Source organism: Gigantopelta aegis, chromosome 4 (assembly GCF_016097555.1).
Source record: "Gigantopelta aegis isolate Gae_Host chromosome 4, Gae_host_genome, whole genome shotgun sequence".
NCBI lineage: Eukaryota > Metazoa > Mollusca > Gastropoda > Neomphalida > Peltospiridae > Gigantopelta > Gigantopelta aegis.
The window spans coordinates 54,229,382-54,242,269 of record NC_054702.1 but is presented as its reverse complement, the minus strand read 5'-3'; the positions used below and the strand labels follow the sequence as shown (position 1 = coordinate 54,242,269).

Here is a 12,888-nt window from a genome sequence, read left to right as displayed (position 1 = left end):
AATAACATTTTAATAATACTATTTTGGCATGTACATCAAACTTATTTAATGGAAAATTATGTTTGCTTATGTTACGAACTGTTATTTATCTGATAAGCAATAAGTTTTTATATATACATGTATGTATATATGTATATATATATATATATATATATATATATATATATATATATATATATATATATATATATATATATATATATATATATATAGTATATATATATATACAACCTACATAATTCAACAAAAAATTATTAAAAAAAGGACCAGAGACGTAAAGAGACATGAAAAAGTGAACATATGGTTGAAATGTATAGTACACTGCTTAGGTCTGATAACAATCAGGTTTTACATAAAACATTCAACACACACTTTCAACTGCAACCACTCTGTGCGCTGTTCCGAGAAATAATAGTCGAACACTCGAAATACAGTCCGTTTGCGTCAAAAGAGAACAGATGACTTGGCGGCATGTAACTCCATAATGAATAAAGATAAAATTCATATAAAACACAGGAATGAAGTCAAAATTCTAGAACAGCCAAGGTATGCAGCTTCAAAATTTTTGCATTGTCACTGAAGTAATCGATATTGCAGTATCGTAGAGACTAAAGGTGTAACTGTGCGCGTTTTACCTTGGTTGTTCTAACATTTTGACTTTACCCCTATATTAAAAAATAAGATTTAACCGATGCAATTTGATGATAAATTCAATCAAATTGATGATAAGAAACATTTTATTTACAATGAAATTTTAGTTTTTCAAAAGATCCTGTTTAAGCTGGAATGATTTTAGAACCTAATTTATTTATTGTAGAGTCACATACCATTTCATCGGTTCCCTTTTGACACAAACAGACTCAAGTAAGTTGTCTATATATCACTTTATACTACGAGTCTTGTAATATGATAAATCACATGGAGCAGTGTCACTAATTATCATAATCGTAATTTGCGTCTTAAATTCTTCTTGTCACTATGTAATACATTTTTTTCCCTATGTAATAAATTAGTGATATTAATATATATATATATATATATATATATATATATATATATATATATATATATATATATATATATATATATATATATATATAAACTGACGATCAAAAGAAAGTATACCAATTATTTTTTCAAAGTATTAAAAACAACACAAAACACAAGTTGATGGAAATGTTATATTTTGAAAGTATAATAATTTGGCGATAAATAATCACGAGTATACTCAATAAAACCCATAAAATGATAATATCACAGTTCACAACAGCACTAGGGGTGAAATGTGCGATTTCATAAAGGACCACTCATAACGAAGGTGAATAAATTTGACCACAAAGAACATGTTTCAATAGCGTGTATGTCCACCATGTGCAAGTATGCAAGCATGGACCCGACGTCGGACAGATTTCCGTCAATGACAATAAGGTCTGTCCGCTGTTGGCCACAGATACCGCCCCAAACCATCACAGATCCACCACCAAACGGTTCAATCTCCTGAACACAGCACGGAGCTGTTCTCTCTCCTGCACGTCGATATATCCGAGTCCTGCCATCAGCTCTGAATAACTGGAACCTGCTCTCATCATTAAAGAGTACACGTTGCCAGTTCCGATGTTGCCAACGTTAAATCTGACGTGCCCAACGTAAACGTCGAAGTCGATGTTGCCTCGTCAATGTCATCCCTCTGAATGGTCGATAGGCCCTAATACCATGCTGTCGTAGTCGACGACGTACAGTGTGACGACTGATGGCATGTACAAGGCCAGTCGCTGCAGATGACGTCATAGTGAGGAATCTGTTACGTAAGTGTAAGATGCGGAGATGGCGGTCCTCGTTGGCTGTTGTGACGCGGGGTCTTCCACTTCAGGTTGCATAGTACCAAAGAAGAGAGTTCCGTGTCAGAGTTCGACGTGCACTGTCAAATATTTACAGAGTAAAAGCAGCTGTGGTGTGATTGGTAGTAATATGTGACATTGATTATTTGTGCAAATACTATTATTTATTGACAATAAATAAATACACTTTTATTTGTCATACAGTTGTTATGCAGTATATACCAGAGGTTGAAACTAATGCGGGTTCCCCCAAAAATGAAAGTGCAATTTTCAGCAAAAATGACGGTTGCTATTAAAAACATTAATTAAATCTCTTAAATGATACGTGACCCCCATTTTCTTGCAGGTAGATTAGATGTGAGGTGCCACACTTTCTATTGCTGTACTTACTGGGTGTGTTGAAACGCTGCTTATATCAGTTTTATTAGTAAACGTTAACATTATCGGCAATAGGAATTGATTTGGTCTATTAGAACCTTCATGGTATGTCTGCAGTCCTGCCAGTCACCCTGTAACGCTGTATCAACCTGGTGATCGTAAATTTTGTGCAGTTCAGGATTCTTGCCACATGTGCATAACTCGCACCCAACTGCACCATACCAATAGCTCTCTCTCTTTCTTTAGCAGTTAGCCTTGCCATGTTCTCTGGTGTTTTACTGTTGACTGAGGCATGTTCTAAGCAATGGCACCGTTTTTTTACACCCTTATGTGCACGAGTATCATGTTTCTTGTACAGTATAAATTTGATGAATAAACTCATTTTGCACATGCGGCATCGCCCAAACGCAGCAATGTGCGACTATTCGTCATTGATTGCATTATAACGAACACTACTGGAACCTATCTAACCTTCCATGAACGTGTATTGTGTTTATTTATAATAAAAATAATTGGTATACTTTCTTTTGATCGTCAGTTTATATATAGAGGATTCGTCACGAGTATTTTTTAATATGGAAAATATCAACCGAGTCTATGTTAATCGGTATTTGTCTCGGCAAAGCCTCGACAAATACCGATTAACTAGACGAGGTTGATATTTTACATATTAAAAAACACGAGTAGCTAATTCTATTTATTTTATAACACTTTTAAAATAACATTCTAATTAGGCTACGTTTTTAGTAAAAGCACACTACTAAAGTCGCCGCCATCGATAATATGACGTCATCACGATTAGCACAGATTAGTTTGACGTCAAAAGCATGTTAAACAAATCTTTAAAAACGTTACGTTCAGGTACACGGGTCTTGTTGGCTTGTAAGCAAATGACCCATCCACAGCAACAAATTACCTAGAGACCTTGCAGATTTGCTTATCATTATTAAATGGGTTAATAAAGTAAGTTATCACATGGATTTATGACATGGATATCATGGGTAAGTTATAGGATAAATAATATATATATATATATATATATATATATATATATATATATATATATATATATATATATATATATATATATATAACTTTGTAACAGCAGCACAAACAATTAACTATAGTTACATGCACGTGTTAGGAGTAATGACTTCGCTCACCATCCGATCACATCTGTTGCGATCTATACATAAGCAATATGATACATATTGCCATGTGAAGGTGAAGTGTGACTGCAATATGGTATATGGTGCGATCTTTGAAGTGTGAAGTGTAAATATCATATGATGATTATATGGCAACATGTGGAAAAATAGTGTAATAATAATAATAATAATGAACAAATATTAATTTTCTTTTCCTCCTATAATTTAGCACGTGTTTACAGACTTTGACAGTTGGGGCGTCGGGACAGGCGGGGGGCAATATTTTGGCAGTTTTGTTTTGTCTTAATTTTCCTTAAAACAAATTTTAAAAATCCCACTAGCCCTAATTGTAGACGTTTAGTGGACAATGCGTCCGCTAGCTGCAAACATTGGTATAATACAGGTTTGCAGGTTATAAGAAATCGCGACTGGTAACTGTCGGGAAATCCTAGATGTGCTAGGTGTCACGTGAACAGTACATACTCGTATATGTTTTAGTGTTCTTTCTGTTTAATATTCTGACAATATTGCCCGAAAGTAGATATCTTTGAACATGTTTTAAGCGGGAGCACCCCTGCAGCACTATCATAAAGAGGGGGACACCCCTTCCACACCCACACTCTCCGCCGCCACAATGTCAAATTCCTTCAGACGCCCCTGCTGGTTGAGACGGAAACACGTCCAACAGATCCACCGCTGGGGATTGATCCTACGACTCATTAAACACCAAGTCAGCTCTTTCCCACTGAGCTACGTCCCGCATTTGTATTCTGAATAAGCACAGCAAAGTTTAAGATACATGTGCACTCCACACACTGGGACTAGCAAAATTACAAAGTCAAGGAACTGCACTCCAAAACAATGACACCTATCAGTTCATCTCCCCTTTTTTTTTTTTTTTTTTTTTTTATATACAGCTATGTGATTAATTACGTTGTCTAAATGTTGACTGGCAACAGGATCTGTTATGCAAATAGGGCAATGTTTTTTTTTGTGTTTGGCGACACTCGTGTAATGTGAGAGAGAGAGAGAGAGTTAAAAAGATATAGATATAGTTTGTTTTGTTTAACAATATCACTAGAGCACATTGATTTATTAATCATCGGCTATTGGATGTCAAACATTTGCTAATTTTGACATATAGTCTTAGAGAGGAAAAAAAATCATTAGTTGCAAGGAATCTTTTATACGCACCATTCCACAGACAGGATAGCACATACCACGGCCTAACGGTGCACTAGCTGGGACGAGAAATAGCCCAATGGGTCCACCGACGGGGATCAATCCTAGATCGACAGCCGGAGATAAATCAAAACTAACATGTCATAAACATGAATCTTATACGCTAAGAAAATGTAACAAAAGAATATAGGAAGAAAAAAAATCTGAATTGTAAATTCCGCACCAAGGGCGTAGTGATGAGGTGCAACGGGGGGAGGGAGGGGGGGGGGGGTCCGTGTGCCGTGTCCGAGGGTTGCCAGTGTATCTATATGTTCTATAATACTGTATTTTAGATAACAGGACCATCATGAAAATAATATTTTGCTGATATAATATCATGTATGGTTGTAGTTTCAGTTTTAAAAGTGAAATAAAAAATATGTCAAGAGTCAAGATTTGAGGTAGGGAGCATCAGCCAACACTATCACTTTTGTCTAAAGTATTTGTAGCGTAATTTGTTTTTCGCTCGAACCTAATATATTGTGTATTTTGACGAACAGCACGAGATAAAAATGGACAGAAACGGACAAGGGAATAGGCTGCTCAGAATTGGATTTAGTGAAATTAATATTTTAGTTTCAAACAATCAACTTCATACACAAAGTTTGTTGTTGTTGTTTATTATTGTTGTTGTGGGTGGGGTTTTTGTTTTGTTTTTGGTGTGTTGTGTTTTTTTTTTGTTTTTTTTGGAGGGGGAGGGGGTCATTTTGTTCTGACCTGAGGGTAAGGGGTAATCAACGCCCAACCTTACGCAACACCCACCTCATAGACGCCCTTGGTCTGAACAAAACTGGATGTACTGCAGAGCGTTAAAGTCGGATGTTTTTTACTCGTTAACCCATTTCTTTTACACGTCTGGCACTGGCTGGTCTTAACACTAGGATGTTTTTGAAGGTCAAACTTTCACAACTAATCAAAGATGGTTATCATATCCTGATGACGGACAGATGGGGTCGCGAAACCCGTTGAAAACAATATGCAACACTATAATAAATTGCTCTGAAACGGCGTCTCTGAGCATCTTTATTTTTAAAAACATTTCCCGGGGAGCATATCCCGCGAACCCCTCACAGATTTCGTTCACTTTGAGAGCCCGGCTCATTTGCATTCGGCAAAGACAAACTTGCCTTTTTCGGAATTTTGTGACAAAATCCTGTATACGCCCCTGTTTATAAAAAAATGACATGACATCCTGGATCCGGGTGAGGCTATATATATAAAGAGGCGACCAATGCTAGACCATCATCGCTTGAAACCCACTCGTTGTCAACGTTGGTAAGTCTGCTTTTGTGATGCTTTTTAATACAACTAATATTTAATCGGTAGATGCTGGTTTTATTTTTTGTATAAAAATATTTTTAAAAACAAGAAGCAAAAAGCAAGAAGAAAAAAACAACAACAAAAAACTCTTAATCGTGGAATGTCTTTGGAATTTTAAAATTCTTTAAACTGATTTTTGCTATTTCAAATTTTGTTTATGTCTTAATATCAGGGCCGTAGCTAGCGGGAGGGGGAGGGGGGGGGGGGGGGGGAGAGAAAAAACCCCGGAAAAAATAGAAACAAACCTTCTTAACCGTTTAAGGAATTTTAGACTATTAACTACTCAGTTGCCCTCCACCCCCCCCCCCCAAAAAAATTCTAGTTACGGCCCTGAATATGTATTTGCAATCACTAAGTTAAGATTTTTCACCTAAGTAATGCTTGTCAGTACATGTTTATTACCTGATTAGTGTTATTTCTAAATTTAATTATAAGTAGGCCTATACTGACTAATACATCTTTGTGATATACTGCGAGCTACATTTCCCTCTGGTTATCACAGCATCTGTTTGTGTGTCTGTCTTTCTGTGATAAAACCAAACCGATTAAAGTCAGATATTCAGGTCCTCGCAGCCATGTCTCAATCTATGAATACGAATACGAATATGTTTATTTGGTTTCCGACCATTTCACAGCGTGATCCACACATAAATACATTACATTACATACACACACGCACACATACACACACACATATATATACACATATATATGTATGTATGTATGTATATATATATATACTCTTCAAAAAAAGAAACGCAAAAGGGTACAAATGGGTTATAACTCATGTTTTATGTTTCCTACCGGTTCATGCTTTGTGAATATAAGGTCATTGCATGTCCCAAACACATTCCCACGGTTACATTCGATAAAACGCAGCTACTGTACAATAAAGTTCCAAAATGTGAATATTCGCAAAAACGCAGCCACGTGCAAACCATGTCACCACTGCACGTGCGTTGTCTGCACGTGCAACATGAACACCGACAGTATAAAAGTGCAGGGTGTTCGCTTGCCTGGCCTCTGTATCTGGCCGACAGTTGACAATCCAGGACATGCCACGTCTCAGTGAACCGCAGAGAAACAATGCCATCGGCCGACTAGACGCAGGCGAATCCAGAACGGCCGTTGCCAGGGCATTCCATGTGTCCCCAAGCACCATCTCCAGACTGTGGGACCGTTACCAGCAACATGGATCAACACGTGACCTCCCTAGATCCGGTCGACCACGGGTCACTACCCCCGGGCAGGACCGCTACATCCGGGTACGCCACCTTCGGGAACGATTGACTACTGCCACCTCCACAGCCGCAGCAATACCAGGTTTGCGCAGGATATCCGACCAGACCGTACGGAACCGCCTACGTGAGGTAGGAATTCGTGCCAGACGTCCAGTTCGAGGTGTCTTCTTAACACCACAACACCGTCGACTCCCGACTGCAGTGGTGCCAGATTCATCGACAATGGCCTCAACTGCGATGGAGACAGGTGTGGTTCAGTGACGAGTCCCGATTTCTGCTCCGACGTCATGATGGAAGATGTCGCGTGTATAGGCGTCGTGGTGAACGTTATGCGGCAAACTGCGTGCAGGAAGTGGACAGATTCGGCGGGGGTAGTGTCATGGTGTGGGCAGCCATCTCACACACTGGCAGAACTGACCTGGTCCACGTGCAGGGCAACCTGAATGCACAGGGCTACATTGACCAGATCCTCCGGCCACACATCGTTCCAGTTATGGCCAACGCCAACGCAGTGTTCCAACATGACAACGCCAGGCCTCACACAGCACGTCTCACAACGGCTTTGCTACAGAACAACAACATTAATGTCCTTCCTTGGCCATCGATATCACCGGATTTGAACCCAATTGAGAATCTATGGGACGAGTTGGACCGACGCCTCCGACAGCGACAACCACAGCCCCAGACCCTGCCCGAGCTGGCAGCAGCCTTGCAGGCCGAGTGGGCCACCATCCCCCGGGACGTCATCCGTACTCTGGTTGCTTCAATGGGCAGGCGGTGCCAGGCAGTTGTCAACACACGCGGAGGCCACACCCAGTATTGACTCCAGATGACCTTGACCTTGGTGGTGTGTCCTATCACTTACTCACAATGGACTAGAGTGAATTGTGAACAATCCTGCAACATTTGGTAATTATCGGACTCACCATTCAATAATTAAATCAATTCTCCAAATGTTACGACAATGTGGTTTTGCGTTTCTTCTTTTGAAGAGTATATATATATATATATATATATATATATATGAATAGAAAATCCTTCTATGTTGCTGGCACCTCTCCTCTAAAGTCTATATATATATGCCAGTTCATTTATATAACCTGAATAGTGTTATTTCGAAACTTATTATAATTAGGCCTATACTGACTAATACATCTTTGTAATATACTGCGAGCTACATTTCGCTCTGGTTATCACAGCATCTGTTTGTGTGTCTGTCTTTCTGTGATAAAACCAAACCGATTAAAGTGAGATATTCAAGTCCTCGCAGCCATTTCTCCATTGGTAGAGCAAAAACAACAATGTCCAGATGATATTTCATTCAACCTATGAATACAAATACGAATATGTTTATTAGGTTTGCCGATCATTTCACAGCGTGATCCACACATAAATACAGTACATTACATTACACACACACACACACACGCGCGCGCACACACACACACACACACACATATATATATATACATATATATATATGTATGTGTGTGAGTATATATATATATATATATATATATATATATATATATATATATATATATACATATATACACACACACACACACACATGTATATACAATGTATAAGAGAGATATATGTGTATGTATGTATATATATATATATATAGGCCTATATATATATATGTGTGTGTGTGTGTGTGTGTGTGTGTGTGTGTGTGTGTGTGTGTACATACATACACATATATCTATATATACATTGAAAACACAATTTTATTACATATAATTTATATACGAAAGCATAGGGCACAAATTATCCAACTTACAAGGCCCTCTTCTAATTACAAACATTATATTTTGTAACAATGGCGACTGCAATTTTCAATAAATCAATCAATAAAAGTAAACGTTTGTGAAAAACGACTGAATAAACTGAAAGGACAGAAAAGGAAAAGAAACTTAGAAGTCATCGATGGTTTAACACCATTCATTATTAACAATTTATCACCTCAGACAACTGTTAAATAATAACAGTAGTAATAGTAACTGTCACGGTACATGCTCTTAAATTTGTTTCGCCTGTGGCGATTTTAATTGTGTTAGAGGGCCGTGTGCAGTTTATTGCCCGTAGCGCAGGTGGGCAACTTGTTACGTAATACTTCGCACGATCGGACATTCCCATATGCACTTAGTCCAGCTGCGGAGGCCATGTGGCGAGTAGTTACGTAATACCTCTGCGAGTGCGGTTTCGACGACCGTGATTTTGGCGACCAAGGCGTCAGTAAGTCTGACGATCAGAGAGAAATATAACGACGCTAGTAGAGGATGATAGGGGGAGGTACCGCCTTGTACCCCCAGGCCAATTCTGATTTTGGAATAAATAGCTAGGATTTAGAGATATCTAGGAGAACGAATTAGGACGGCTCGAGGGGATCACGAACGTAGTCCGTTAGGACTTGGTAAATATCATTTCTGCTCTGTGTATAACCTTGATGTGATTGATGTGACTTTAAATATTTGATACTGTATTATACCAATATTCTTTAGACAGTGTCTTCGGTCATCTGACGAAGTAAATCGTAGACTTTTTGTTCTAACATTATATGAGCATTGGTAATATAAAGCTTAGCCAGTCATCCTAGGCGACCTGGGTAAACTGTAGGTTATTGTCTTTATTGTGATAAGTATTAATTCTGTGTTACAAGGTTACTGAATGAGTAGTTAGGGTTAATTAAAAATTAACCCGTTAGGAATAGAGCTGTAATTCCTTTATTAATTAAGTTCCCCAAGAAGCGTTCCTAAATTATCACACGTTACTGAACGAGTAGTAAGGGTTAATTAAAAATTAACCAGTTTAGGAATGGTGTTGTAATTCCTTTATTAATTAACTTCTCCTGTAAGCGTTTCTCAATTATCACACGTGTGGGTGTGGTGTAACGGTGAAGTGATTCGCATATTGTGTAACTAGACACCTAGAGATTAACTAATTAAGTGATCAGTTCTGGGTTGTTATTATTGCTGTTATTAATTTACTACTACGGCTGTACATTTGTCAGCGTAGGATAATACAGATTCCAAAGTGTATTGTGTTTTTGTTGTGTTTCTTGAGAACTAACGTGCTATAATAATATATACTTTATATAAGATCGTATCTCTGATCATACCTAGAGACGAGCCATACTAGGGTTTAACAGCCTGTTACAGAGAGATCTAATAGATATACAGTTAGGAGAGATATTTTGATAATTGTGTTTTATTCAGTTACGGGAATTATAGAATCCCCGTGACAGTAACAACAAATAAATAAATGATTCCGCACTGGTAAAGAGATAGAGTTTGTTTTTAAAGTCAAATCGATGTATCTGTTTAATGTATTTGTAACCATGTTCAGGGATCGAAATTGACTGAAATTTTCGGTCCAACAAGCAATAAAGTCTGCCGGCTAGAATAAAATTCTACGGGACCAAACATGATTGACAATTATTAATGTTTAAATTTAAGCATATAATAACTGCCGGTCCGTGGAGATGTTGACCGGCAAAAAACACCCGGACGGGACGGAACGGCAGTATGTCGACACCTGCTTGATTATAAACTTGCTTAAAGGGACATACCCTAGTTTTTAAACATTATGACATATTTTTTTACTATTAGAGCCGTTTTTGAAAACTGAAATCTGATATTATTTAGATTTTGTTGTTTAGAGTATCCATTTCCGTACATTCGAAGTGTTTTTGATCACTGGTGTCTTTAATATCACAAAATGCATTTCTCATATTTTTTAAAACGCACGTGCGTCTGAAAAGTAACAGTTATGGAGTCGAGTTTTAGTCTGTTTTTAGAGGGTATTTTTACCATTTCAAAGTCAAAGACTCATGTTTCACTCAATTGTAACTTTATTCAAATGTGATACAGGTTTGTAGATTAACTAAACTTAGTTTTAATTTTCACGGGTTGAAACTAGGGTCTGTCCCTTTAAGACATTTCATTAAACCAAGGAATACGAATATGTTTATGGAGATTGCCGAGTATTTGACAGTTACTTCTCAGAGGTACGTGCCTTTTTTTTTTTAAATATGAAAAATGCATTTCGTTATATTAGAAACACCAGGACGACGAGAAACACTTCAGATGTACGGAAGTGGATAATTAAAGCAAGTAATGTTTGATTTCAATATTGAAACACACTCTTAATAGTGGCAAATAGGCCGCTGTGTTTAAAAACTAAGGCCTGTGTCTTTAAGAGTTACGAGTCTGGAATAAAAGGTTCATAAACAGACGGTCAAACTATCATATTATGCGTATTTCTATCTCAGATTTAGAACTTTTTGAGTATCCATATACGTAGGTACGTACGTACGCACCCACCTATCCGATAGCCGATGATTAACTTAAGGTTCTAGTGGTATCATTAATATAAAACCAATCCTTTTTGTTGACTGTTTATATTTCAAATCCGATAGCCGATGATTAACTTAGGGTTCTAGTGGTATCATTAATACAAAAACAATCCTTTTTGTTGATTGAATGTAATTTATTTTTCTAACAGGCATTGCAAAATGAAGACCCTTCTTCTGCTGGTAGTTGTCTGTTCCTCTGCTTGCGTTGTGGAATGCGGAATTGGATCATGGTTTTGTATGGCGTGGCATTCGATTACGTTCAACTCTGATGCTAGATGTTCGCTTGGTAAAATGCAGAGAGCCTACGACCAAATGCGGGCTGCGGACTGCCTGAATTGTGACAAGTACTTCCATTGTATGGGCAACTACAACGCTGTATATCGATGTCAGAGGAGTCAGAAAAACAGAGAAATAGCTGAGGCTATAAGGTATGGAGGAATACACTAATAACCGGGTCTGGTGCTTATAAAATGTTTAGAGTCTAGACTCGAGACTCTAATATAAAGTCTGAAACTTGAACGTCATGGCAACGCCATACATATTGTATGCGTTTGACGTCATTGGAGATTGAGTCTGAATTCTTAAAAGTTTTATAAACACGGGCCCAGGTTTATGAACAAAAGCGCTCTGTTTGTCTGTCTGTCTGTCTGTCTGTCTCTCTCGCTGTCTCTCTCTCTCTCTCTCTCTCTCTCTCTCTCTCTCTCTCTCTCTCTCTCTCTCGTATATCTTTGTCCCCTTCCTCTTTTTGTCTCTCCCTCTTTCTCCATTTTTTCTCGAAAACATATTACATGTACCATGACAGCAAACTCATTAGTCACTTCAACAAAATGAACGATAGTGAAAAACAACGTGCCCGAGCTACATTGGGTAGGTGAAGGTCATGTTCCTGTTAGGATTTGTAATAGTACATTTTGTATATGTACTCCCCCACCTACCAATTACCCTAGAAACATGATTTTATATATGCCAAACACACAATTGCATGGTGTAGTTTAACACGTGGTTGTTAAACTAATATTCCTCTTCTTTCGTTTAATCAGCAACTGCCGAGAATGGGGTCAAAACTCACCTGATAGCACCGCTGACCAAGCAGCCAATCGGTATGGCCGTAACGGCGGGAATTGTGCCAGTAGATATCTCTGCAGCGTCAACTGTATGTACAGTCCGACCTCGGGCACGTGCAGCCGAAGTAACTGTCGTTAAACAGCAGACGAGAACCACAATTTTTAACCACATATATATAACCTATAATAAAGCAGTTTGAATATGGCCGATGGAAATAAGCTGGTCGCATTATGTGGACTTTTGTAATTTATAACTTTATTATCTTTTACTTTTATTCTTAACCCAATAAAAGTTAATACCAAATCGTATATTCGTTG

General features: G+C 38.0%; 1 protein-coding gene across 1 annotated transcript; it reads left to right on the top strand.

The window, feature by feature from the left end:
* The first annotated feature begins 5,718 nt into the window (after positions 1-5,718).
* LOC121372118 (serum amyloid A protein-like) lies at positions 5,719-12,877 on the top strand. Its single transcript, XM_041498382.1, has 3 exons — positions 5,719-5,860; positions 11,656-11,934; positions 12,547-12,877. The coding sequence occupies exons 1-3, from the start codon at positions 5,817-5,819 to the stop codon at positions 12,707-12,709; spliced, it is 486 nt and encodes a 161-aa protein (XP_041354316.1). The 5' UTR covers positions 5,719-5,816; the 3' UTR covers positions 12,710-12,877.
* Positions 12,878-12,888: the final 11 nt, after the last annotated feature.